Raw genomic sequence first — 24521 nt, forward strand, 5'->3', positions numbered from 1 at the left:
GCGGATGCAAGAGGGAGGGTAGTGTACAACTGGGTCTACCAACCATGGGATCGGCAGGATATTCTGACGTTTCGAAAATCTCTGCCCGATTTACGAAAAAACCCCACTGCCTTCTACACTGAACTAGGTACAGCCTTAGGTTCCACTATCATGACCCTAGCGGACATCGATTTGTTCTTCGGGTTATGTCTGCCAGCTGATGTGTGGAAGCAGATCCGCAAGGTCGACCACCTTGAGCTGTTCGGATATACCTGGAGACAACTCGATGAGATCGACAAGCAACGAGGAGCCGGACAGAAACCCGTAACGGCTATTCTTGAACTTCCGGACAAGATCGTCCAGAAACTCAAGACCCTGATTCCCGAGAAGAAAATAGACTGGTCAATAGTGACGGCCTGTAGACAGAAACCACAAGAAGACGCTTCGGAATACTTTTCTAGGTTCGAAACGGTGTTCTCCGACTACAGCGGACAAGATATGACCACTGCAACCGGACATCACTTGTTCGTCCAGAACTTTGTGAAGGGTCTGGTGCAACAGGTTTCTCAAAAGCTGCAAGCGAGCGAAAGCAGCTGGGCAGCCTCTAAACCCGCGGCTATCCTCCAGATGGCCCAATACTATGAGCATCAGAAGAATGAGAACGACAGGGTATCCGAACGTAAAAAGAAGGAGTTGAAAGAGAGGGTCATGATAGCTCAACTGCAGGGGGTGACGATAGGTAGGGAACCCTCCAAAGGAAACTACCAGTCGACAGCCCCTAAGAATACACCCTCCAAAAAACGAACGTCTGTACCCTATGCAGGCCGAAGGGACTTAGACGAAAACCAATGCGCGTTTTGTAAAGGATACGGTCACTGGAAGTCGCAGTGTCCGGTTCTTCATGAAACGAACAAGAACCGAGAGGCTAGGGACGGGACAGACGGACAAAGGAACAGGGACCAGGGACGGAGACACACCAATGACGCTAACTATGACAGATCAAGCCGACCTAACACATTTGACAGCCCACGACAGAATCAGTATCAGCAGTCCGATTGCGAAAACGCCCACGACTTCGCATAGGACAGCCAGGGGCAAGGGAGGGATCCAGTCGAGCTTTGTGTTGACCAGCAAGGTCCTTATGTCACTGCTAAGGTCCTGGGTACGAAGTCCCCATTTTTGGTGGACACTGGGGCAACACGTAGTGCGTTATCTAAACAACTGATTCCAAGGGCACCCTTGTCTGGCTCACACGTGACATCAATAGGCTTTGATGGAACGCCCTCTACTAATCCCTTATCTGCACCGATTCCCTTTGACTTAGAGAACAACATCGCGGACACGACCTTCCTGCTATCCTCCAACACCCCCGACGCCATTATGGGTCTTGACCTCCTGAAACACTTTCGAGCCACCATTCGGTGTTCCCCAGACGGAGTACGTGTCATACTATACGATAACCAGAATCTGTTCAGGCCTTGTCCCACCCGACGCATGTTTTCCATCACTGACGCTGACTTGTCCCTACTAGACACTTTACCCTCGTACCTTTGGGCCAAGACCGACTCAGACGTAGGACGCATGGTGATAGACCCTGTGCACATCACTGTACGATCAGACGCTATGCTCCCAAAGCTCCCACAGTATCGCCCGAGGGTGAGAAGGCATTGGTAGAAATCATTCAGTCCTTAGTCGATGCAGGAGTAGTAGAGAAAGTAGTCAGTAACGTCTGTAACAGCCCTATCCTACCCATTGTTAAGAAGCAAGGCGAGGGAGATGAGAAGGCTTATCGCTTCATCATTGACCTCCGAGATGTGAACAAAGTAGTTGTACCTCAGTACCCAGTAGTCTCCGACATCACCACTAGCTTGACCCTGATCCCCTCCACTGCCACTGTCTTCACCGTCATAGATCTCAAAAATGCTTTCTTTTCCATCCCCATCCATCCAGACAGCCGATACCTCTTCGGCTTCACCCTAAAGGCCCGCTCATATAGATTCTGTAAAGCACCCCAGGGCTACACTGAGAGCCCCAGCATCTACAGCCAGGCTCTCAAGAGGCAGCTGGACGCAGCCCAGCTCCCGGACAGAGTGGTGTTAATACAGTATGTCGACGACATTCTCCTGGCTGCCGATACTACTCCACTTGCCATCACAGCCACCATCCAACTCCTGCACTTCCTCGCGGAGAACGGTCACAAGGTCTCCAAGAAGAAGCTGCAGTTCTGCCAACCCCAGGTGACATACTTAGGCCACCTCCTGTCCAAAGACGGGAGGAAGCTCACACCCGATCGGATCCGGACCATCCTAGAGACCCCTATTCCCAAAACTCAGAAACAAGTTCGCTCCTTAGTAGGCCTCACGTCCTTCTGTCGGCAGTGGTTGCCAAACTTTAGTCTCATAATCAAACCTCTACTATCTTTGTTAGCGAAAGATGTCCCCTTCCCACTCCCTTGGACCCCTGAATGACAATCCTCCTTTCAAGAACTACGAGATGCCCTTTGCTCAGCCCCTGTCCTAGGAACCCCTGACTACACCAAGCCCTTCTCCCTCTTCACCCACGAAAGGGAGGGGTGCGCTCTGTCTGTCCTAACACAACCCATAGGTCCCAAACAACGCCCTTGTGCCTATTTTTCTGCCACTCTTGACCCCGTAGCCAGAGCTCTGCCCGCCTGCCTTCGAGCGGTAGCTGCCGCTGCCATCTCTATCCGACAAAGTGAGGGGATTGTACTTTCGAATTCCCTCACTGTGCTGGTCCCCCATGCTGTCGACACCCTCCTGAACCAGACCAAGACTCAGCACCTGACTAGTGCACGACTGACTGGTTACGAATTGACTCTGCTTGCACCCCACATCACACTGAAACGATGTACCACTTTGAACCCTGCCACTCTGTTGCCTCTCCCTGATGGCGACCCCAATGTGTCCCCTATGCATGACTGTGTGACCCTCACGGACGAACAAACTAGAAGTAGAGCTGACCTCTGTGACACTGCTATCCCAGACCCTGATGGAGAGCTATGGGTAGATGACTTATGCATTAAGCTCCCCGACGGCACGACCTCGGCTGCCTATGCAGTCACCACAGCCCGGACGGTAGTTGAGACGGCCCGCATCACCCAACGGTCCGCACAAGCAGCAGAACTGATTGCCCTCACACGAGCATGCATCCTAGCAGCAGGCACAGTTGCAAACATTTACACTGACGGCCAGTATGCCTTCGGGGTGGTTCATCAATTTGGACTCTTATGGAAAGAAAGGGGATTCCTGACTTCACATGGCACACCCATCCTTCATGGAGATCCCCGACCATCCCTTTGAAGTCCTACAGATGGACTACATTCAGCTAGAACGTTGCCTGGGTTTGAAGTACGTCCTTGTTGTCGTGTGCGCCTTCAGCAAATGGGTGGAGGCTTATCCCACACGCGACAACACTGCCATGACCACTGCCAAAGTCCTGTTAAAGGAGTTTTTCCCCGATATGGCCTTTGTCGGATTTTATGGAGTGACAACGGCCCCCACTTCATAGCTGAAGTTATCCAACTTATCCTAAAAGGGTTGGGTGTAAAACAGAAATTTCACGCAGTCTTCCACCCCCAATCTGCAGGCCTGGTCGAGCGACACAACGCCACACTCAAGCTAAAAATCTCTAAGATTGTTGCCACCGGACTGAAGTGGCCTGATGCCCTCCCATTGGCATTGCTATCAATGCGTTCCACCCCCACTAAGCACCACTTGACCCCCTACGAAGTACTATTCGGGCGACCAATGAACATTTGGGCCGCGCCTAGGCCAACTTCGATTCATGACGTCCCAGACGTCCTAATGTCTGACTATCTGTACACCCTCACTAAAACCTTAACTGTCATTCATCAGCAGGTGCTGCAAGCCATCCCAGACGCTTCCAGGGGCCCAGGACACGACATTCGCCCAGGGGATCACGTCTTGATCCGCAACTTCCAGCGTGCCAGAAGCTTGGAACCTCGGTGGAAGGGCCCCTGGCAAGTCCTTATCACTACACGGACGGCCCTTCGAGTAGAAGGCAAGCGTCATTGGGTGCATGCGCAACATTGTAAACGCGTCCCATCAACCTTGACGACGGAAGAAGACATTGCGACTCAAGAAGAGCTCCTGATAAAAGACAAACCATCATCGAGCTGTTACACCGACACAGAGGCACTCGAACTGGCAAAGTCTCCCGATCCCACCATGCCGTCCAGAGAAGGGTGCAACCTACGTAAAAAGGGAGGAGCTTCGGCAAAGCAGACCACTGACTAGGTAAAATCTCAGAGCGGTAGCCTAACACACTCAAGGTTGCCCAAAGAGAAGTCAGAGGAAGTTGGTGGTTCTGCCCGCTACAGAGCACTCTGAAGATGATGGAAGCGCCCGATTCCCCAATGATGGAAGCAACCGGATATCCGAAGATGACCTACCGAAACCCAAAGACTGACAAGTTGCACAGCTCAAAGACTATAGCCATTTTCATTACCCTTCTCTTTTGCCTCCTCCTCATGACAACCTTCTGGATCATCGAAGAAAGCACACCCGCTCACAAAACGTTGCTCCCCACTGAACTGCCGACAACTACCAAGGAACACTTCTTGATTGCCCTTTCACCACAGCTCCGAGAAAGGCGCAGGGAGTTCTGGAACAACTCCTTTGTGCAACTGCTGCACCAACACAACCTTGCCGCTAATGCCACAAATTGCTGGATCTGCGGGCTGCTGCCCCACGCAACTGGACACTCCATCCCATTCATTCCTTCGCCTTTTTCCATCCACTGCTCCTGTCTTGCCTGGCTGATCCTTCTGCAAGAGAGTTTTAAAGACAATGCCACTTCAGAAAGAACTGATTCACATTTCTACCACGGGGTATGGCTGAATAAGACTGGGCGAACCGCTACTTCTTTTTGCTCTCTGACCTCTGGTGCCTCTATTCACATGGACATCCCTGCCAAAGAGCGAGTGGAAATGCAGGTGTTCCATAACCCAGCCAGACCCACTTTCTCCTACCTCCGGAAACGAACAGCCGCCACTCTGACTGTGGCCTTGTCTGTCGTCAACGTCTCGGGCCTTGTGTGCATCGAAGGTCTGGGAACGCAACTGGTGGGCCACAGCGCCTGCGCCATCACCAGAACACTGGATTTATCCGACCCTCCCTCCTTTGTTACTTCTCCAAATATGTACTTTGTTTGCGGCACTAAAGCATACACCTGGCTCCCCAAAGGTTGGAGGGGTACGTGCTACATTGCCTTCATTCTTCCACCTACGTATGTGGCCCCGGCAAGCCACCACCGGCAAAAGCGTGCAAGGGACATCGACCAGGCTGATTCTACTGGGGCACAGTTCTTGGATGCCGCGAAGGGACTTGTGCCATTCTGGGGTCCGATGGCGAACAACCGTGCCATCTGACATTTGACCCAGGCAGTTGAAACCACCATGAACATCACAGCCGGCATCTTGACCAATAACACCGCAGAGCTTCAGGCAGTCCGCCTGGAGGCTCTTCAGAACCGCCTCGTTCTAGACGTGGTTCTGGCAGACCGAGGAGGAGCATGCCGCATCATTGGGTCCAGCTGCTGCACCTACGTGCCAGACAATTCACCTTCTGTTTACAAGGCCATCGAACACCTCCATAGACTATCATCTGAAGTACACCAGGAACAAGAAGGATGGTCGCTTGGGAGCTGGTTCTGGGACTCACTGAAAGCCTGGGGGTGGAGGTTGTTCACATTCATTCTAATTCCGATTGTGGTGCTATGCGGGTGTTGCTTGGGTATCCAATGTTTGCCTCCTCTGTGTTCGTTATTTTCAAATTGCATTTGCCCAAAGACTTTGGACTTACAGACTGAACACATGAAAGCTTTCTATGACGCAGAAATATGTGGCATTATGAGGATCGACCCGAATTAACAAGTTGGCGAGAAATGTTAAAAGGGAGGACTGTGGAAAATTAATTTGTAATGATAAACATTGTCTGCGCCAACTTGCCTATTTCCCAATGCCACACTTTTGTCGTACACGGCAGCCATTTTAGATGCCTTGGTCAGGCCCACTCTCTGCACGCCGCCGATCCCCAGCGCGGCTCCCCACCCTCGTAAGCTTCTCCCCCAGTCACTGGCCACCCCCTCTCTCTCTCTCTCTCCCTCATGCATGGACCATAAAACCTCTCCATCTGCGCTGCTCTTCCCTGGGAATCACACCCCGTGCCTGCCCGACACCTCCCTTTCTTCCTATTCACTATTGCACCCTCTGACACCCCTCTTCCTCTGTGTCCGATTGTCCAGGCCGGTCCCAGACTATCACCTAGCCCTGTGGATGCAGTTTATGACCCCAACTGTAAAGGATCGCCCCTCTTCAAAGGAGTTACAGTAGATCAAGGCCCCCATCCCATGAGATCAGTCACGCCGCAGGCATTCCAGGAATCGGCGGAATGCCCTGCTGTTCCTGTCATCTGATGACGAGCCTGTATTATGATTGGGGAGGGGATTCTCTTTTTTTTAATTTTTTTATTTATTTAATGAGAGTTCATACCGGTAAATACATATTCCTAAATGGATACATAGATACATAGATAGAAGCATAGCATTATACCGTCATGCGAAATAACAGAAAGGATAATAAACAATACAGAATCAATTAACATGTTAAATATCTACACAACCAGTAAATCATTCATTTGTAGTTAATTTTGCTGTCCTCCATGTAGCCACTGGGGCCCAAAGTCACTTGCCCACATCCCTTAGCTTCGCTCCCTTTAAATCATATAATGCTTCCTCAATATTATGTATGCCCAACATTCTGCACAACCACATTTGAAAAGTTGGGGCTTCTGTATCCTTCCAGGCTGCGCTAATTAAAATCCTAAGAACTGCTACGGAAATAAAAACTAGAGCTTCGGCCTCAATACTCATATTTAATTTCACATCACAGCCAATTATTATCAAGGTTGGGGATAGGTTAATTTTGACATCCAGAAGCCCCTCTAAAAACCGTATTATTTCAATTTTAATATTTTTTAATTTTTCACAGCCATAGAACATGTGTATAAGATCTGCTGTACCATTTCCACATCTGGGGCAGTTGTTATCTGTCGCTTTCCCCCACGATAATAATTTTTCGGGCGTATAGTATAAATTAAATAGGGTTTTGTAATGTTGGGCTCTGAGATTCGAGGAGCGCAGAAACCTCTTATCCATAGCTAACGCCTTATCAAGGTCTACTTCGGGATCTCCCAATTTTTTGGACCATGCGGTTTCAATTTTTCCAATATCGTCAATTGATGCGTCGTTAAATATTTTATATATATCTCTAATTCTATGGCCCCCTGACTTCAAATACTCAATTAGTTCAAATTTCCTAAGCAAATTGATATGTGGCCTAATTGATTTAATTCTATTTACAATCTGTATGTATTTGAACTCTTGATAACCTTGTAGTGAATAGTTTTGTGTAAGTTCTTCAAGTGTTCTGCACTGATCTCTGATCATTATTTGCCCCAACTCCACAATACCATGACTCTCCCAATGGCGCCACGTTCCATCCCCACTAAGATTTGGAAAGATTGTTGAATTCCAAAGTGGTGTACGATGATGGATAGTAGGTATATCTAGAACTTTTTTAACCGTTTTCCATATATACCATAGACCTTCAAGCGTCTTGTATCCTATTTCCTTGTAATAGCTCCTCTGAGTTCTCCTTAATAAAAGCCCTACGGCTTCGCTTCCCACCAATAGCTCAAAAATTGATGGTATCTCCGCCTGCCTGAGGGTTGGGCCCCCCGGATGGAATAGAATAGCCATGTCTGTGAGGAGACATGCAAGATGATAGCTCTTAATATCTGGCAGTCCCAACCCACCTCTATCTTGTGGTAATGACATATATCTATTTGACCGCCTTATTTTTCCATATTGCCATAAAAATTTCATGAAAATGGCCTCAATCTTCTTAATAATTTTCTCGTCAATTTTAAATGGGATTGATCTTAATTTGTAAAGCACCTTAGGAAACATTGTCATTTTTATAACGTTTGCCCTCCCAATCAGTGGTAGCTGTAGTGAGTCCATTCTTTTTAGATCTGTTTCCATAGATTTGATAAGAGTGGTGTAATTATCGTCAATTGTTTTACCTGGTTCTGCATTTATTGTTATACCCAGGTAAACGACAGATCCTACATATCTTCCGTCCACCTTGGCTATTTTTTTAGAACATAATACCTGTGTTTTATCCACATTTAGTCGGTAGCCCGACATGTCTCCAAACTGACCAGTTATGCTAACTACCTCCCTCATAGCTAGCTCTGGATCTTTTGTAATGACTGCTAAATCATCCGCGTAAGCAAGAAGTTTAGTATGAAACCCATTTGATATTACTGGTTTAATAAGCGCGCTGTTCATTAATTGTGTAATTAGAGGGTCTATGTAGAGCGCAAACAAGATTGGAGAACATGGGCAGCCCTGTCTCGTACCCCTTGTGATATTGATCCTATCTGATCTTTCCCCCATTGATTGAATTCTTGCCGTAGGTGATGAATACATAGCCTGAATGGCTTGACAAAATCTAGGGCCAAATCCCCTTGCCTCCATAACCTTCCATAGGAAACTCCATCTGACGCGATCAAATGCCTTTTCTGCATCGAGGAGGATCATTGCGACCTCCTCCGCCCTAGCAGCACCGATGTCAAATAAGGTGATTGGGGAGGGGATTCTCACTGTAAGGTTTTTTTGTGAACGGATCCGAAGCGGAAGATTCCAGGGATATTCTTCATACTACAAAGTACCTTTATTATAATAAAGAATGTCTTCCTGCCATAAATGCGTGTGTAAGAGGCCAGGCCTCAGAGATGCAGTTAGAGCACCTCGAGAAGATTCCCTGTTGGTCTGATCTGATGTGTTCTCCTCCTGAGAGAATAAACCTTTGTTTCCTGCCTTCCGGTATCCAGCGCCTGCCTCTTCATTGATTCATACTCTGTGGGATAAGAGGCGACATCGCCGGGCAATACTTAAGGTCATTTCGTTCGTTGATTGCCTTCCTGCTTTACATGTCCTGTCCTGAACCTGTCCTGAACTATTGACTCCTAACTACTCAGGAGTCCTTTTCCCAGCTCCTTGGCCAGGGGTTGGTCCTCACACCATTCTAGGTAAATATTAATCTGTGTGGCATGTCCTTGTACCGTTTTCCTTTTCTACCCTTCCCAGGTACCAACGTCATGAGATTTTACTAAGTCTATGTTTTACTTTGATCAGTTCCTCCTTAAAAGTTGATGTTTGACATGTAATGATATTTGACTCACAAAGTCATTGCATAGATAAAGCTTTTAAAAAACTCTTGAGTCTGTGGTCATTCAAAGTAATACATGTAAATGTCATTTCTACCTATTCTGCTAACAACCTGATCCATTGACCAGAGGAAATTGAGAACTAAGGTGATAAGGTTTGGTAAGAAATGGTGTAAAGGTAAAATTTATCATCAAAGTAAATATAAGTACTGATCACCAGCGGTGAGTATCAGCTTATGTATATGTGTTTTATGGGCCCAGTTGAGTAGAGTGTTTTAGGGTAATCCAAGCTGGTAATCTCGCTGCATCAATGGAACCCTGGGAAATATGAGAGAGTCATTCTCTGGTAGTGACACAAGAATCTGGAACTCCCCGTCTCTCTCCCTCCACCTAACTACCTGCCTATTCACCTTCAAAAAAGGACCTAAAGCTTTTCCTCTTTAAAAGATACCTTGGTTGATCACCCTCGACCATCTTAAGTTCTCCCTCTACACCAGGATCTGAACTTCCTTTGTTATGTGAGTTAGTATTGTGCGAGTGTCAGTGTGTTTTCATTAGGCAGCTCATCTGTGCCGTTGATTGTGAGGATGAGCAGGAAACTGCACACTGACTGAAGCGGACCGCTTTAGGGTAATTTTTATTGGTTGAGAGTAGTTTTTAAAATAAAACTACAGTGCCCTGGCTGCTAGCCGTGATGACTTTGTGTGCCTCGGCCAGCCTGAGGCTTGCCCAATGCCTGTCTGCCGCAGCTGTTGAGTCGGCAAGTCACCTCTCTGTTTTGACTCTTAATTTCATTTAGGCACCTTTGAGCTGAGAAGAGGTTGGGGGCTCACATCCTGGTGGGCTGGGTCCCACGTGGGAGAGCGAGTGGCAGGAGTCCACCTGGGCACTAGGTTAGTGCCCTTCCATTTCTGGTGCTTTGCAGCAGTTTTAAGATCTTCTTAAAGTTTCTTGTAGTTTAACAGGATGTCATTTCTGATATTAATATGTTTCCTCGTCTTCAGTGCTTGATTTAGCTCGCGAGAAAGTGTCACGCATAGCTGTTGAAATGTCATTCATAATTACACTGAAATTAGGAAAAAGCCAAACATAGTAATCTAAAACCTTGGCAGCTAAACTCATGTTACTTGATAAATTCGAGCAAACTCCCAACTAAAAATCTCCAAAATAGAGGCGAGAGGATGAAGCTAATGCGTAATACTTACAGTCCTGACACACTGAATTCATAGCCTGTTATTAAACAGTCTGGACCCTGTCGTTCCTTTTCAGTCAGCGATGGCCAATCCGTGACAAGACGAAGACTTCTGAAACCAGCGCCGCGAGGCAGAGTCTTTCTTCAATTTCGCTGACGACAAGCAAACAACACTCAAGCCAAAACAAAGAGCACGTGCACTGCTACCTGCAGCAGCCGGGCCCCGCCCCTTGCGGATTCTAGGCCAATGGCGACGGCGTAAAGGCGGTGACGTCGCCTTAGGAGCGTGAAGTTGCTGCGGTGCTGATGGAGCTTGTGTTGTACACAGAGCTGCAGACACTGGTACAGGAGGCTGCGGGCAGGCACTGGAGCATCTCCCGGGCAGCAGAAGAGCCCGGACTCTATCCGTCGGGGAATGGCCTGCCTCATGTCAGCTTTTTCAGCAGGCTCCCCCACGGTGAGTTTTTCCTTTTGTGGATTGATGACTTGCTTTCAAAGGTCAAGTGAGGATGGTTAAAGTGTCAAGTGGGGGGACTCCCCTGGCCCCCAATGAAAAAAGTAGCATTTCTCTTTATGGTTCTAGTAGAACGAAAAATGTCAAGGTGTAACGAAAGTACTCGTCACTGTGGGCTGTTGCTGTGTCCCGCGTTGTTTAAAATGTTTTAAATGAAAATAACTGAAAGACACAATGCTCGTGTATTAGCTTTAACACTTCTTGTCACGCGTGCTTGCCACTTTTGTGGTTTTAAGTAGAGTATATGTCTCTATTATTGTTGTTGTGTTATCATTATTACGATTTGCTAACGGTGTTGATAATGAAAATATCTTGAATGTTCAGTGGTTTCGTGCATTATTGAGATTATATGGGGTTCTCTTTGTGGTTAGTGTATGCGGGGGCGCAGGGACCTGTGCTTGACTGTTTGCACTGCCTGGATGTGTGTGTGCGTTGCTAGTTGTCGAGGCTTGTGTTTATCTCACTGCAGTGATGTTGACAATGACATAATAGCCTATACGTGTCTCCTTGCGCTTTCTGATCACCCACTCCATCCACTTCGCACGACTCCTTTTTGTGGTCGGTCGTAGAATACATATTTTGGCATAAACTCTGCACTGTATTCCTGTCAGAGGCTCTGATCAAACAGAGAACCAGCACATGACAGAGAAGCATGAATGTTGGCAAAATAATGGAGCCTGCCTCGAACCAGACCCCGTGTGTTTATTTGGAAAACAAGGTATGCACAAAACAGTGAAACTGAAACAACCACGATGGAACACTATCTGAACAGGACGTTTCCATTTTAACAGGCCTTGCCAAGTCAGGTAAGGCCACCTTGCTGGTCAAGATAAATGAATTGTCCTTCCACTGCCTCCCGCTGAAGATGTGAGTGCCTTGTTGAAGGGAGGGTCTGGGTGCTTGGGTTGCTGAGTTTCAGTGTGGGGCGCTGGTAACCACCGATACCCTCTGCACGGGATACAAGGGGGAGGGGGTGCAGGGTTCTGTGCATCCCGTGCAATGGAAGCCTGTTGTTCTGCTACTGCAGTGACGTCACGCCGTATATCAGTCAGCTGTATCTAGGGCTGAAACGTGAGCATTATAATTATAATAAAGTGTGCGTGACATCACCCTAGAGTACATCGGAGCAGGATATGGGGCGGTGACATCCAGTGTAATAATTGCTGACTTTTTTATTACAGAACTATGTCTCACAGGAATGTTTTCTGTTAATCGTGTCAGAGATGGTGACATCAAATATTTTGCAAACCTGTAATTAGTTAGAAGAAAGCGTCTTTTAAAAACGTGACTTCGGTGTGACTAAAGGTACAGCAGATGTTTTATGTAGGGAATTTGAATGTTGTATTAAAGATGTGCTTGATGTCATCATTATGTGGTACCCGTGTGTGCCATGGCTGTTCTTGTTCCAGACGAATGCCTTAGCCAACCCGTGGTCTCTAGCTGCCCTATGGATATTGGGACAGATGCTCTGCTTGTTCTGACCGATAGTTACCTCCAGTGGGGAAAAAATACGGATTAGGAGATTTCTTGCGCATGCGCAGCCCGCTCAGGCTGCATCCTTTGCTTTCAGAATAGACTTGACAGAGTGCCCCGCTCAAGCCTGTTGTGTGTCATGGGACCAGTTCTTTCTCTTGCCGGGATAATCACTGCTTTGTGGGAATAGGCAGGTGGGTTGTGAACATCAAAAAACGTCGCCTGAAAAACTGCGTGATTAGTATGTCATTTTCATAGTAATATGTAGTTTTGCATGTTGTTTTCTTGCAAACGATTTGTAACTGCTATAAATATTTACAGCACTTTAACTGAAAAGGTCATTTTTAACGTATTAAATAAAAGATAATAGTTTATTAAGATTGCGAATTAGTTTATTCATAAGAATAGAAATTACCACTGCAATTTAGAAAAGCAAAATGACGTATGTCAGGGTGGCGGGGATTGCTGGAGTCTTTTTGGGCTGGATAATTGTTTTTTCTGACAAAATGATTGTTACTGCAAATCGGATCATTCTGTGTGTCTTTCTTATGCACGACGTTTAGTGAAATGTCCTTGTTGGTTTGTAAACATTGGGTTAGCATAGTGTGGTGTTCTTTACAATTCTGGCTGCTTTGTAAATAACATAAAATTAAGAAGTCAAGTTCACCCTTTGGAATAAAATATGTTTGTCGAACAAGTGCTACTCTTATGTTTTTGTTCCAGAGACTTTAGGAAAACAAACCATGACGTCAGCAGCCTGCTTAGACCTTACGAAGGGTTACATAGAGGCGCACCTATTTGGCTAGCTGAAATTGCCATTCTTATGTTTCAGCTGGGGAATAAATTGGAGCTCTCGACGCTCTGTGGTAATATTAGTATCAGGAACAAGCGGTTCATATTCCTGACTAAATAGTGATCGCTCTGTGTGATCTTTGGCAAATCATGCCATGTTGCTGTGCCTCATTGCCAATGACTACAGAAGTTAAGCGTAGCTGTAATAGTAATCAGTGATCCCGAAAGCGCTACTGGACCATGTAAATGGTAGTAAAGCGCTATACAGACAAATTAGATAGGTGGGTAAATGCCCATTTTAATTGATACGTATTTTAGAGACAGTTACGTAGATTTAAATGTTCGGTTTGCACATTTGCAAAATTAAATAGAGGGTGTCAATTTTTAAAGTTATCACATTTTTGGTAAAAATGGGCACTGTGGCAGAGCGAGATAAAGATCTGCCCACGGTTCCACAATTAGGTATAATGGCTAACCCTCCGCCCGCCCTCATTTCTTTGGCTGGGTACTAAGTCCCCAAATCACATGTTCTCGGAATATATCTGTATCGAAGTGTAACGTCTAGTCTGTTCCATTGTGCGCTGCCTTGAAATGGTGCGTTGTACCTGACTGAATCTGTGATGTGTGTGTTTTTCGGATGGGGGTGGGTGTTTTTTGATGCGTGCCTTTGTTAAATACTGTTCTTATTTCAAAACGACACCACACACTATATGCCTACATACCCCACCCCTGCACTCTCCCGCGCAACATTTCAGCTATTGCCTGACAACTTAGAGATGCATTCTTTCCCCGTCCCCATGCAATGCCTGGTTTCTCTGCTGAGAGTGTCAGTGAGAGGGCTGGGGCCGTTGCTGATGATGTGTAGCTGGACCTAGTGAATCGGGATCAGACGTCTGGCTCGCTGCTTGTTGTCGTGGATTTCATAATAAAGACTAGATAACATTGGTGAACAGCTGGTTGCGCGCAGCAGTCGTAAGAACACCTGAAGTCCCACAGTAACCAACCACTTCTGGTGATTGCCCCACTTTCTTGCTGCCTAGTCCTGGAGGTTACTTAGTTTAATGAATAGTTTCATGGCCAGATGCTGTCAAGAGGCTCAGACGTTTGCTGCTGGGGTGAGTGTGCCATCTGCGGATTGCGGGTGTAAACTTCGGTAGGGCCTACTCAGCCTTTCATCCTTCCAAGGTTAATCCGTTGAGTAGAATAATACCGTTTAGAAACTATCATCTATTGTATTTCACCACTACATAAATGCTGTTATTTTGACCATTTTCTGGTTACATCTAATTGTCAAGTCCTCAACTTTATCCTGGTGGCCGGTATCAGGTAAGAATAGACATATGAAAAATATCTGTTGTTGCTCCAAACTAGAACTGAAATGGAAATTAGTTTTATGGAATTCAACTACTGCTGCAAGAACACTTTATGGAACGGTCACTAGCAACATGAAATGCGGCACCATTAATTCAGTCTGTCTCCAAGAACTCATTCTCTCTGTTTTTAAACGATTAATGGGGGTTGCAAGGGCACACCCACAGTGAGTCAATGGGGGAGCGGATCACTTGTCCTGAGTAACCAGGGTTTGTTTGTTTTCGTTTAATGTACTGATAAAAACCCTCATTCACGTACCGAGGCTCGGGTGGCGGTATATCTTGATTCTCCGCCTCGGTTGGAACCGGGCCCCGAGAGGCAGAGGCAGCACAAGTTGTGCTACATCCGCGCAATAGCTGGAACCAAACCCCTGGACCGCCCTATGATGCACTAATCCTAAAAGGTAAAGGTACTATTAAACCTTAGAAGAGTCAGGTAAATACACCTTGACCCATATAGGCCCTGACAACACATGGTCCCTATCACTATCTTTTCTAGGCCCTGAAGAAAGCCTACTTGACCTTCCTGGGCATAAAACAAGGCTGAAACATGTCAACCTTTTTATGGACATTGAATAGTGCGGAAGACTCCTAACTCTCCTTCCTACGATTAAAATAATTTTTAAATAAGCCCAAACACAGACCCATTAAAGTTTCCTTTTGTCTGGCTACTTGAGCTTTTTAACATAGTTTTTTTCACTTGCACTGTTATCCACCATCACTGATCACTACTGTGCTAACCAGTGGTTTACCTCCTGGCGGAGGAAGTATGAGGTCTAACCCAATGATGATGCTGTCACGTTGCTATGAGAGAGGCGGAGAATCAAGATATACCGCCACCCAAGCCTCGGTATGTGAATGAGGATTTTTTATCTGTACATTAAACAAAAACGAACAAACCCTGGTTACTCAGGACAAGTGATCCTTTCCCCCATTGATTTTTTTATGATACAAATAAGGAAGCTGAATGGATCACAATCCCTTCCTTCTCCCCCCTCTGATTTGATACAACCACAGTGAGACCATTTCCTTTCGTAACTTGCTCAACCAAAATCACATTTCGCTGTTACAACCCCTTGTTTAACCTTCCATTAGTGGCTGCCAAGTGTTCTGAGTGATTGGATGACAATTATGGCTTGTCTAACGCCTGCAACAATTATCTCAAACACTTGTATATTAAGAAACATATTGAGTCAACATGTTCTACTCATTTTATTGGCCCCTTATAGATGAAAGGCTAAGTAAGCCCTGGTCACCTGTGAGCTGATTATCTTGGAGGACGTGCTCACCCCTTTCCTGACTGAAAAAGGTTATTGCTGCAATCTAATATAACCTGTTCATAGTAGTACGGACAACATAAACTATATCTACACTGGATTTTGTCATGCCTTGCCTATTTTCCTTTCAATATAGTAGAAACTCCTTATGTTTGATCCCTTCGACACAACTCAAGTGTTCAATATATTTTATGTACTGCCCTATTAATTTATTTCTAAACATTGGCTGGCATATACTTTTCATGTATGCCTACCGAAGTGGGCCTTGGGTTTCCAGTAATGATGAACTATCCCCTCACTACAGCGATTTAAGGGTTAACATATTCAAAATTCCCGGTCCCCTTCCGTGATTGCATGAATGAATGCATCAGTTGGTGAGTGACTGAATGAGTGAGTTTTTAAGAGAATGAACAAATGAATGATTGTGATTACCAGTGTCAGGGAGTGGGTGAGCCAGTGAAGGACCTGGTGCGTGAATAAGAAGGTTGAGTAACCAAGATAATGTATTAGTTAGTAGTAGAGGTGGACGAGCCAACAAATTAACAGGGAGAGCTGAGCCATGGGTCTGGCCCGGATCTTAGAGCCCATGCACGAGCCAAGCCCTGGAAATATGTGTTATGTAAATCATACAACAAACTGCGTAAAATATGATAGTCTCTTCGGAGTAAAAAAAAGTGCACTCCTTTCACATGTGGTAGCTTTGATATTAATTGGCCACATTAAAGCACTGCACTGAGAAGTACTTATTAAAAGAGATAGTTTTGTACAAATGATAGTCTGAACTCAAATATCCGACAGTGGTTATAATGCGACAGTGAAGAAAAAAAGTTTTAGTGAAATGAAATATTTGCCTTAGATCACACAATTTCAGCATGGAAGCCACAATGTATCCATATTTTCTGGTTTCACTCTGTACAAATCAGCCAGTAAATGGGTATCTATTTGTCTTTCCTTATGTTAAAGCTTTGTTTTCAGTTTCAACGTCCTAGAGCATTCTTCTGTAGTTTTTAAAATATAGCTCCAACTTAACCCAAAGGTATTTAAGCGAATTACATGTGCACCAGTTACGTTACACAATTACAACGCAAACACATGCATTGTTTATAGGCCTAAGGAGGTAAGGAGGTTAAGTGATTGGCCCAGAATCACAGGATTATGAGCTGATGCCGAGACTCGAACCTGCTTCCCCAGTTCCATAGTCGGCAGCTCTGGCCGTTACATCACATCCCAATAGAGAGAGGGCAGCCACGTGAGAGCTCTACTCCTCGAAGTTCCAGCACGACTTTGAGTTGAGCCTGAGCCAGGGTTCGTGCTCGTCCATTCGGTGGCTTGCGCACCTCTAGTGAGTAGCTGCATTTTTGAGCATGTGAGTGGTTACAAAGTTGCCCAAAGGCGCAGGGCCGTGCTTTGTAAGAAGCTCACAAGGACCAGTGCTTAATTTGAGCCGGTGCTTTCCGTTGCTGAGCACCAGCACTTAATTGGTTTCCGGTGCTCGGCACGAACATCTAATTGTCAGCACCACACTTAGGGCAGTCTGCCACGAGGTGGGGCTGCTCATGTAATTTAGATATGAGCAGTATAACAGTTGTTTAGGAAAACAATATACATACAAAATTACTAATACCCGCCTCCCCAGCCATTCCTTTAGCATTGGGGGCCTGGAGTAATATAAACTGTCGCATTTACATGCATGCGAGAGAGATGGTTAGTAGTTGTTATGACAGCGATGACAGGGGCGATGGGTGGGGCAAGTTGCAGTGGCCTCCTGATCAGAGCCCTGGCACTTAATATTTTACAAATTAAGCACGGACGAGGTGCACACGGCCACGCTGGCCTGCTCTTCCGCTCCCCCCACTGAACCAGTCTGTCTCTGCAGTGACCGACATGTCTCCAGCGGCATCAGAGAGGAGGTGCACACGGCCACGCTGGCCTGCTCTTCTGCTCTTGCATGTGTATCCCTCCGGTCCCCCCACTGAACCAGTCTGTCTCTCCAGTGACCTGCATGTCTCCAGCGGCATCAGAGAGGAGGTGCACACGGCCACGCTGGCCTGCTCTTCTGCTCTTGCATGTGTATCCCTCCGGTCCCCCCACTGAACCAGTCTGTCTCTGCAGTGACCGGCATGTCTCCAGCGGCAGCAGAGAGGAAGGACCCTGTGCGACTAGTAAAATAAGACCAGGCCATGAAAACCAGCATTCTTAAGACATCTAGCAAAGACAGGGTGTGACGAGGCCTCTGACGCGCAGAGGCCGCCGCTGCCCAGTAGCATCGCTCTTTGTTGCTGTTGGCACCGCTGGGCTATATAGAAGAATGACTGCCCTTTCATTCCAGTGAATGATTGAATGAATGAATGAATGAACGAATGAAGGCATTTGTTCATTCATTCATTCATACTACACAGGAATGCACAGTTGCCATATGCTTCTCCGTGGCGTGAGTGAGTGCACTGACCTCACGAGAGGGAAGGAATAAATTGGGCTCCTCACGACATAATGGGTAATGAAATCATAATTGTGGCACAGTGGGCCTCTCACACAGTTAGGGCGCCGGTGCTGCCGCACCTGCTGCATCAAGGGGCACCCATGTCCTGAAGTCATCATTCATCCGAACAGCCCACTCCCTCCAGTCGAACGGCACTTTGAAAGGCCTTCTCAGGGAGTGGTGCCAGAAATGCTTGTTTTACGATGAACCGAGCCATGCTCGATAGAAGAGAGAGTAATGTGTGGGAATAGATAGTGAAATAGAATGTTGCGATAGTGGGCGCCCTGCGTGCCAAATGATTTCCGTGGGAAAGAACAGGCTCCCGGTTTTTGCTACAAAACGGCGACATCTCGGCGCTGTGCACTGACTGCCCTCTGCACACACCCCGGCCTTTCACTGGGCCCCAGGGGCACCACTCAGCCTCAGCTGCACTGGGCATGGGTTACCTGTAGCAATGACCCTTCAGCACTCGGAGGCGACCAAAGGATGGCATAAGGCGCTACACCAATGCCAAATGTAGCGCTTGGTGCAGATGAAAGGTGCTCTTCTGACGTCCAAGAAGATTTGATGTCTCGCTAAATTGCATCAAAACTTTTAGCACCACTGTTCCCATGGCACGACCAGAACGGATTTACTCTGTCTTTAAAACGCTGATGGGAGCTGCAAGGTGGCAGTCAGAGGGAGCCTTGCACATACCCTAGCGCCCCCTCTCCCCCCCCCCACCCCACCCCGTTGTCGATGCGCTTGCCAGCATCTACACTGACACAAATGGCTTCCCTATGCTTGCCTAGCCACGAATGTTGTGTGCAGTTTGGAACCCGAGTGGCTCGGCGACTTGCTGCCTACATTGAACCCTGTTCCATAGCGCCTAGAAGTGCAGAACAAGTGAGATAAGGTCAGTCCTCCAGCCATGAGTCGCAATAAAAGGCCGGACTCCGCTGACTTGCATAGCTCCATCGATCAGCATTCTCAGGGCTCCATTTAATGTGAGTGCTTCTTTCAAAGAAGATTGACAGCTGCTTCATTCTCACCCTCTTCTTCCTCCCTTTCCTAGAGCGCCGGCACCGCGTCCCCAGCCATGGCCGAGTCCAAGTCCGTGTGCGTGTCCGTGGACGAAGTGGTCTCCAACGGGACCGGCGGCCAGGAGACACCGCTGCTCAACGGGCACCTGAAGAAAGTAGACAACAGCCTGACGGAGGCCCAGAGGTTCTCCTACCTGCCCCGGAGGCCGGCCGTGAACATCGAATTCAAGGACCTCTCCTTCTCCATCCCGGAAGGACCGTGGTGGAAGAAGAAAGGTAAGAGCGCACTGCTTGTGTGAAGTGCCGCTGCGCTGATTCAATGTATTGCAGCAAATGCTGAGAAGTGTAGGTACTCAGTAGCGAGCAGTGCCTGTCCATTTAAACAGGGGCGGCTGGTGACATTTGAAAGTGGTGAGACGTAAACTAATTTGCATATTGCACCGCAGCGATCGAGCGCAGTGAGCGAGCCCGAACCACCTTGCATCCATCCATACATCATTCATGCATCCACCCATCCATCCAACCACCCACCCTGCATACATCATTCATTCATGCATCCACCCATCCATCCATCATGCATCCGCCCATCATGCATGCATGCATCCATACATCATTCATGCATCCACCCATCCATCCACCCAACCATCCATCATTCATGCATCCACCCATCCATCCATCATGCATCCGCCCATCATGCATGCATCCATCCATACATCATTCATGCATCCACTCATCCATCCACCCAACCATCCTGCATCCATACATCATTCATGCACCCACCCATCCATCCACCCACCCATCCATCCATCATGCATTACTCCATCATGCATGCATCCATCCATACATCATTCATGCATCCACCCATCCATCCACCCACCCATCCTGCATCCATACATCATTCATTCATGCACCCATCCATACATCCATCCATCATGCATCCACCCATCATGCATGCATCCATGCATCCATCCATACATCATTCATGCATCCATCCATCCACCCATCCATCCATCATGCAACCACCCATCATGCATGCATCCACCCATCCATCCTGCATCCATACATCATTCATTCATGCATCCACCCATCCACCTACCCATCCATCCTGCATCCATCATTCATGCATCCATCCACCCATCATGCATGCATCCATCCATGCACCCATCCACCCACCCATCCACCGAACAATCATTAATGCACCCACCCTGCATCCATCCATCATTCATGTATTTACACATTTCTGCAGCAGATGCTTTAACACACTGAACTATCGCAAGTCATTTGTGCAAGCTAAACACCGAAAAACACACTCTTACCTAGCTGCCGGTCCCGCACACGTCACAGGCTCTCAGCGCCCCTGGCCAATCCTGGCGCCAGGGGCACAGGTACCCTCTCGCCCGCAGCACGCCCATTAGGGCTCCTGATGGGCATGCGCAACGCCGCCAAAACACAAGTGCGCATGCGTGGGCACGGGTAAAAATTCACCCTCCGTCGCCACGCATGCGTACTTGTGTTGCCGTCTGTACCATCATGTCAATGAATCAACATGACGCCCGCCCGGCGGTCTGACGTCATGTTGATTCATTGACATGATTGTCATGAGGGAGCTGCGGGCGGCGTGGGGCGGGGGGGCTACGCCCCCACGCCCCAATGGACGAACCGCGCCTGCATTTAAAGTACTCTTATTCAATGTATTGCAGCAAATGCTGAGAAGTGTAGGTACTCAGTAGCGAGCAGTGCCTGTCCATTTAAAGTACTGCTTGAGAGTTGGAGCGCGTCTCTACTGCCCTCTGGGCAAAGCACGGGAACATATGGGGTGTCCCACTTTTACAGGCCAAAAGGCCTGTTGTACAGTGGAAGTATTCTATGTACCTCTGAGTTTACTGCTGTTTTAACATTACGAAATGACTCAGTTTGTATGAAATAAGAATACATTTGTATATTTTTTACCAAAAGTTATTTGTATTAGTTTATATTACCGTCACTCTGTATCCGTATTAGATATTGTTATAATTGCGAATATAGTTGCTAAATTCATTGATTGTTTGTGTATTAGTTTTACATCAGATACTTGTTGCCTGTTGTTGCTAACCCCACGAGAAAGATACATCCCGTCCAACTAGATGTTATAGTACTCAGAGGTACATAGAATACTTCCACTGTACAACAGGCCTTTTGGCCTGTAAAAGTGGGACACCCCATATTTTCTCACCAATTCCCCCTGGTCCCATATAACTACCAAGAGGGGGCCTCCTTATATATTTTTTCCAAAGCATGGGAACTGCACCCTATACTTGAAGTCTCAGGAGGCCATTTTGGATGCCATTTTAGAATGGCCTTCGGGTTCATTTGCAGATTGGTGTATTTGCAGTTTAGCTCACAGTGAAGATGCTATTGTCTTCTTCGTTCTTTCTTGGAGTGTTTATATGGTCCAGGTTGAAACTGCGAGGAATTATGCAAAGTAATAAAGTGAACAGCAACGCTGTAGTTGTGTATTCTGGGGTGAATGCGTTATCCAAATGAGATTATAAGCTACTAATACTGTGCCCTTGTGTGCACCATAGCATAACTGTTTGTAAAAACAATTAATACCTGGCCTGGATGGAATTTGTATAATTTTCTTTGCAAAAAATTCTCAAAGTGCCCCCAAAAGCTACACGAAATTACATTTTACCATGTGAAATGCTGGTCTGGCATTTTGTGCTATTTTCTTTTGCTACACAAATGTATCAGTGCACTTATTTTGGACGTGAGGGCACATTGCGTTCTAAAATAAAAAAATAGTGCAAAATCATATGTAATCGAAAATTACAATTACACAATATGGTGTAATGGCTTAATCTTGAGCATTTTACTTAGCATGTGTAACATGAAATTTCTGGAAATTATGGGAAATTACGCCAGCGTAAGTACAATTTTGTCCGGGCCTAGTTATAACCTGGTGCATCCCATGATACTATTTATTTATTTATAAAGTTTTATATAGCGCGAACAAGATCCTGAAGAATATAAGAGCGCTTTACAAAAGGATAAGAGGAAGGACATAAATGCAATATCGACACCAACTAAGAATACAAAACAGGAAGAAACTCATAATTCGAGGACATATGAGTCAGGGCGAGTAATTCAATAATAGGTATATCGTGGGTTACAGAGGGGGGCACACTATGCGGTTAAAAAGAGCAGCATCAAAATGATGGTATAATGGTTGTAGGATCCATGTCTTCTAGCAGGAGGGCCTAGTCCAATTAAGGTAAGAATTTATTCATTAGGAATCTTTTCGTTTCCAGTTTGAATACAGGCGTTGAGGAGATTCTGCGTAGTTCTGGTGGAAGAGAGTTCCATATCTTTGGGGCAGCGCCTGAGGCGGCTTGGTGACAAGTTCTCTTTTTGCTAAGGTTGAGATTTTTCAAGAGGAAAGTGTTAGCACTTCTTGAAGCTGTACCACCACAGGGTAGTTCAAGCTTTTGCGCTAGGTACCTGGGAGTTTTGAAATGCAGGGCTTTGGTTGTCAGAACAGCAATCTTTAACTGAATTCGAGCTTTTTAGGGCAACCATTTAAGAGACTTTAAGACTGGGGAAATGTGCTCATTTCGTTTGGTGCCTGTAACCCGTCTAGCCGCAGCGTTCAGTGATGCCCTTAGTGGGGCCAGGGTGTATTAGGGAAGGCCACAGAGCGTAGCGCTACCATAGTCTAGTCTCGGTAAGGCAATCACTTGGACCACCTGCTTGAAGCCAGATTGTGGGAGGAATGGTTTCATATTTCTAAGTGTCCTCATCAAAAGATTAGCTCCTTTACACACATTGCTGATGTGATTTTTCATATTCATGTGCTTGTCCAGGCTGATTCCTATAGATTTGGCTGAGTCTATGATGAGAGGGGGGCTGTTGAAAGCAGTGAGGTGGTTCAGCCACAGGTCTGGCTTGGGGGTGTGGTTCGGAGGAGAGATGAGAAGGAATTCAGTTTTGAAGGTGTTGAGCAGAAGATGGTTCTCAGTTAACCAATTTTGAGTAAACAATAGGGTAGTGTTGAGTGAGATGATGTTTTTCGGGGATGAGATTTTTGTGGAATTAAGTGAATTTGCTAATGGTTCCAAGAAGAGGTTGACGAGGATAGGAGAAAGGCCTTGAGGGACACCCATGAGTACCGGAGAGGGCTTGGAGAGGGAATGGTTTGCCTTTACTCTTTGTGATCTGTGGTGGAGGAAAGACGAAAACCATTGTAACATCTGCCCCGAGAAGCCCATCCTGTTATTCAGAATGGGTAGGAGGTTGTCATGATTAACCATGTTGAATGCGAAGGAATGGTCAAGGAGGATTAAGAGGTAGGAATCCTTTTGGTCAAGCATTTTTTAAATGTCATCCATAACGTGCGTGAGAGCCAATTCAGTACTGTGCCCCTTCCTAAAACCAGATTGATGCTGGTCTAGGAGTTGAAAGTTCTCTAAGTGAGCACTTGTACACATTTTTTTAGGATATTGGCTAGGGTAGGGATGTTGGAGATAGGGTGGAAATTTTTGAGGTCAGCTTTATCTGCATTGTTTTTTTTAAGAATAGGTGACACCTGAGCTGCTTTTAGACAGTCAGGGATAGGCCTTGTGATAGAGAAGAGTTTACAATCCTTGTTTAGGTGGGGATGAGAACATATTTGATTTCTTTGAAGATGGCTGGGGGCAACGGGTCACTGAAGTGGTTAGATGGTTTGATATTCTGAAGAATCTTGTTGATCTATTTTTCACTGAATGGGGGAAAGGTGCCCCATGATGCATTGTTCTTAGCGATCAGGCTGATAGATAGAGACTAGGAAGCATTGCTCCTTCAGCCCCAAAAAGGTTGCAATCTTTATTCCTGCTTGCTTTTTTCATGAGGAGAACACAGCAGTGAGATTGGACTCATATGTGCGTACTGGTGTGGCCATATGCTAAATTATACAAAAAAGCGATGGATGGAATGCTGAATTAATCTTAGCTAATGGTAATTATTATTATTTTATTTTGAGAATTTGTAAAGCGCGACTGACACCTTGCAGGCTTCCTGGCGCTGGAAATTACTCTGTTGACGGTTAGCCGGGAGAACAGTCAGACGGACAATTTATTTGGGGAAGAGCCAGGTCTTGATACGTCTCCTGAAAGGAAGAAGCTGTGATAT

General features: G+C 46.5%; 1 protein-coding gene across 1 annotated transcript in view; it reads left to right on the plus strand.

Annotated features, from left to right (window-relative positions):
• The first annotated feature begins 10846 nt into the window (after nucleotides 1-10846).
• Nucleotides 10847-24521, plus strand: part of ABCG1 (ATP binding cassette subfamily G member 1) — a 134507-nt gene continuing 120832 nt past the window's right edge. The window contains exons 1-2 of the mRNA XM_086936280.1: nucleotides 10847-10903; nucleotides 19406-19649. Coding sequence (XP_086792406.1) covers nucleotides 10862-10903; nucleotides 19406-19649 — 286 coding nt within the window. The 5' untranslated portion in view covers nucleotides 10847-10861. The remainder of the gene's footprint in view (nucleotides 10904-19405; nucleotides 19650-24521) is intronic.

Source organism: Lissotriton vulgaris, chromosome 8 (assembly GCF_964263255.1).
Source record: "Lissotriton vulgaris chromosome 8, aLisVul1.2, whole genome shotgun sequence".
Classification (NCBI taxonomy): Eukaryota; Metazoa; Chordata; class Amphibia; order Caudata; family Salamandridae; genus Lissotriton; species Lissotriton vulgaris.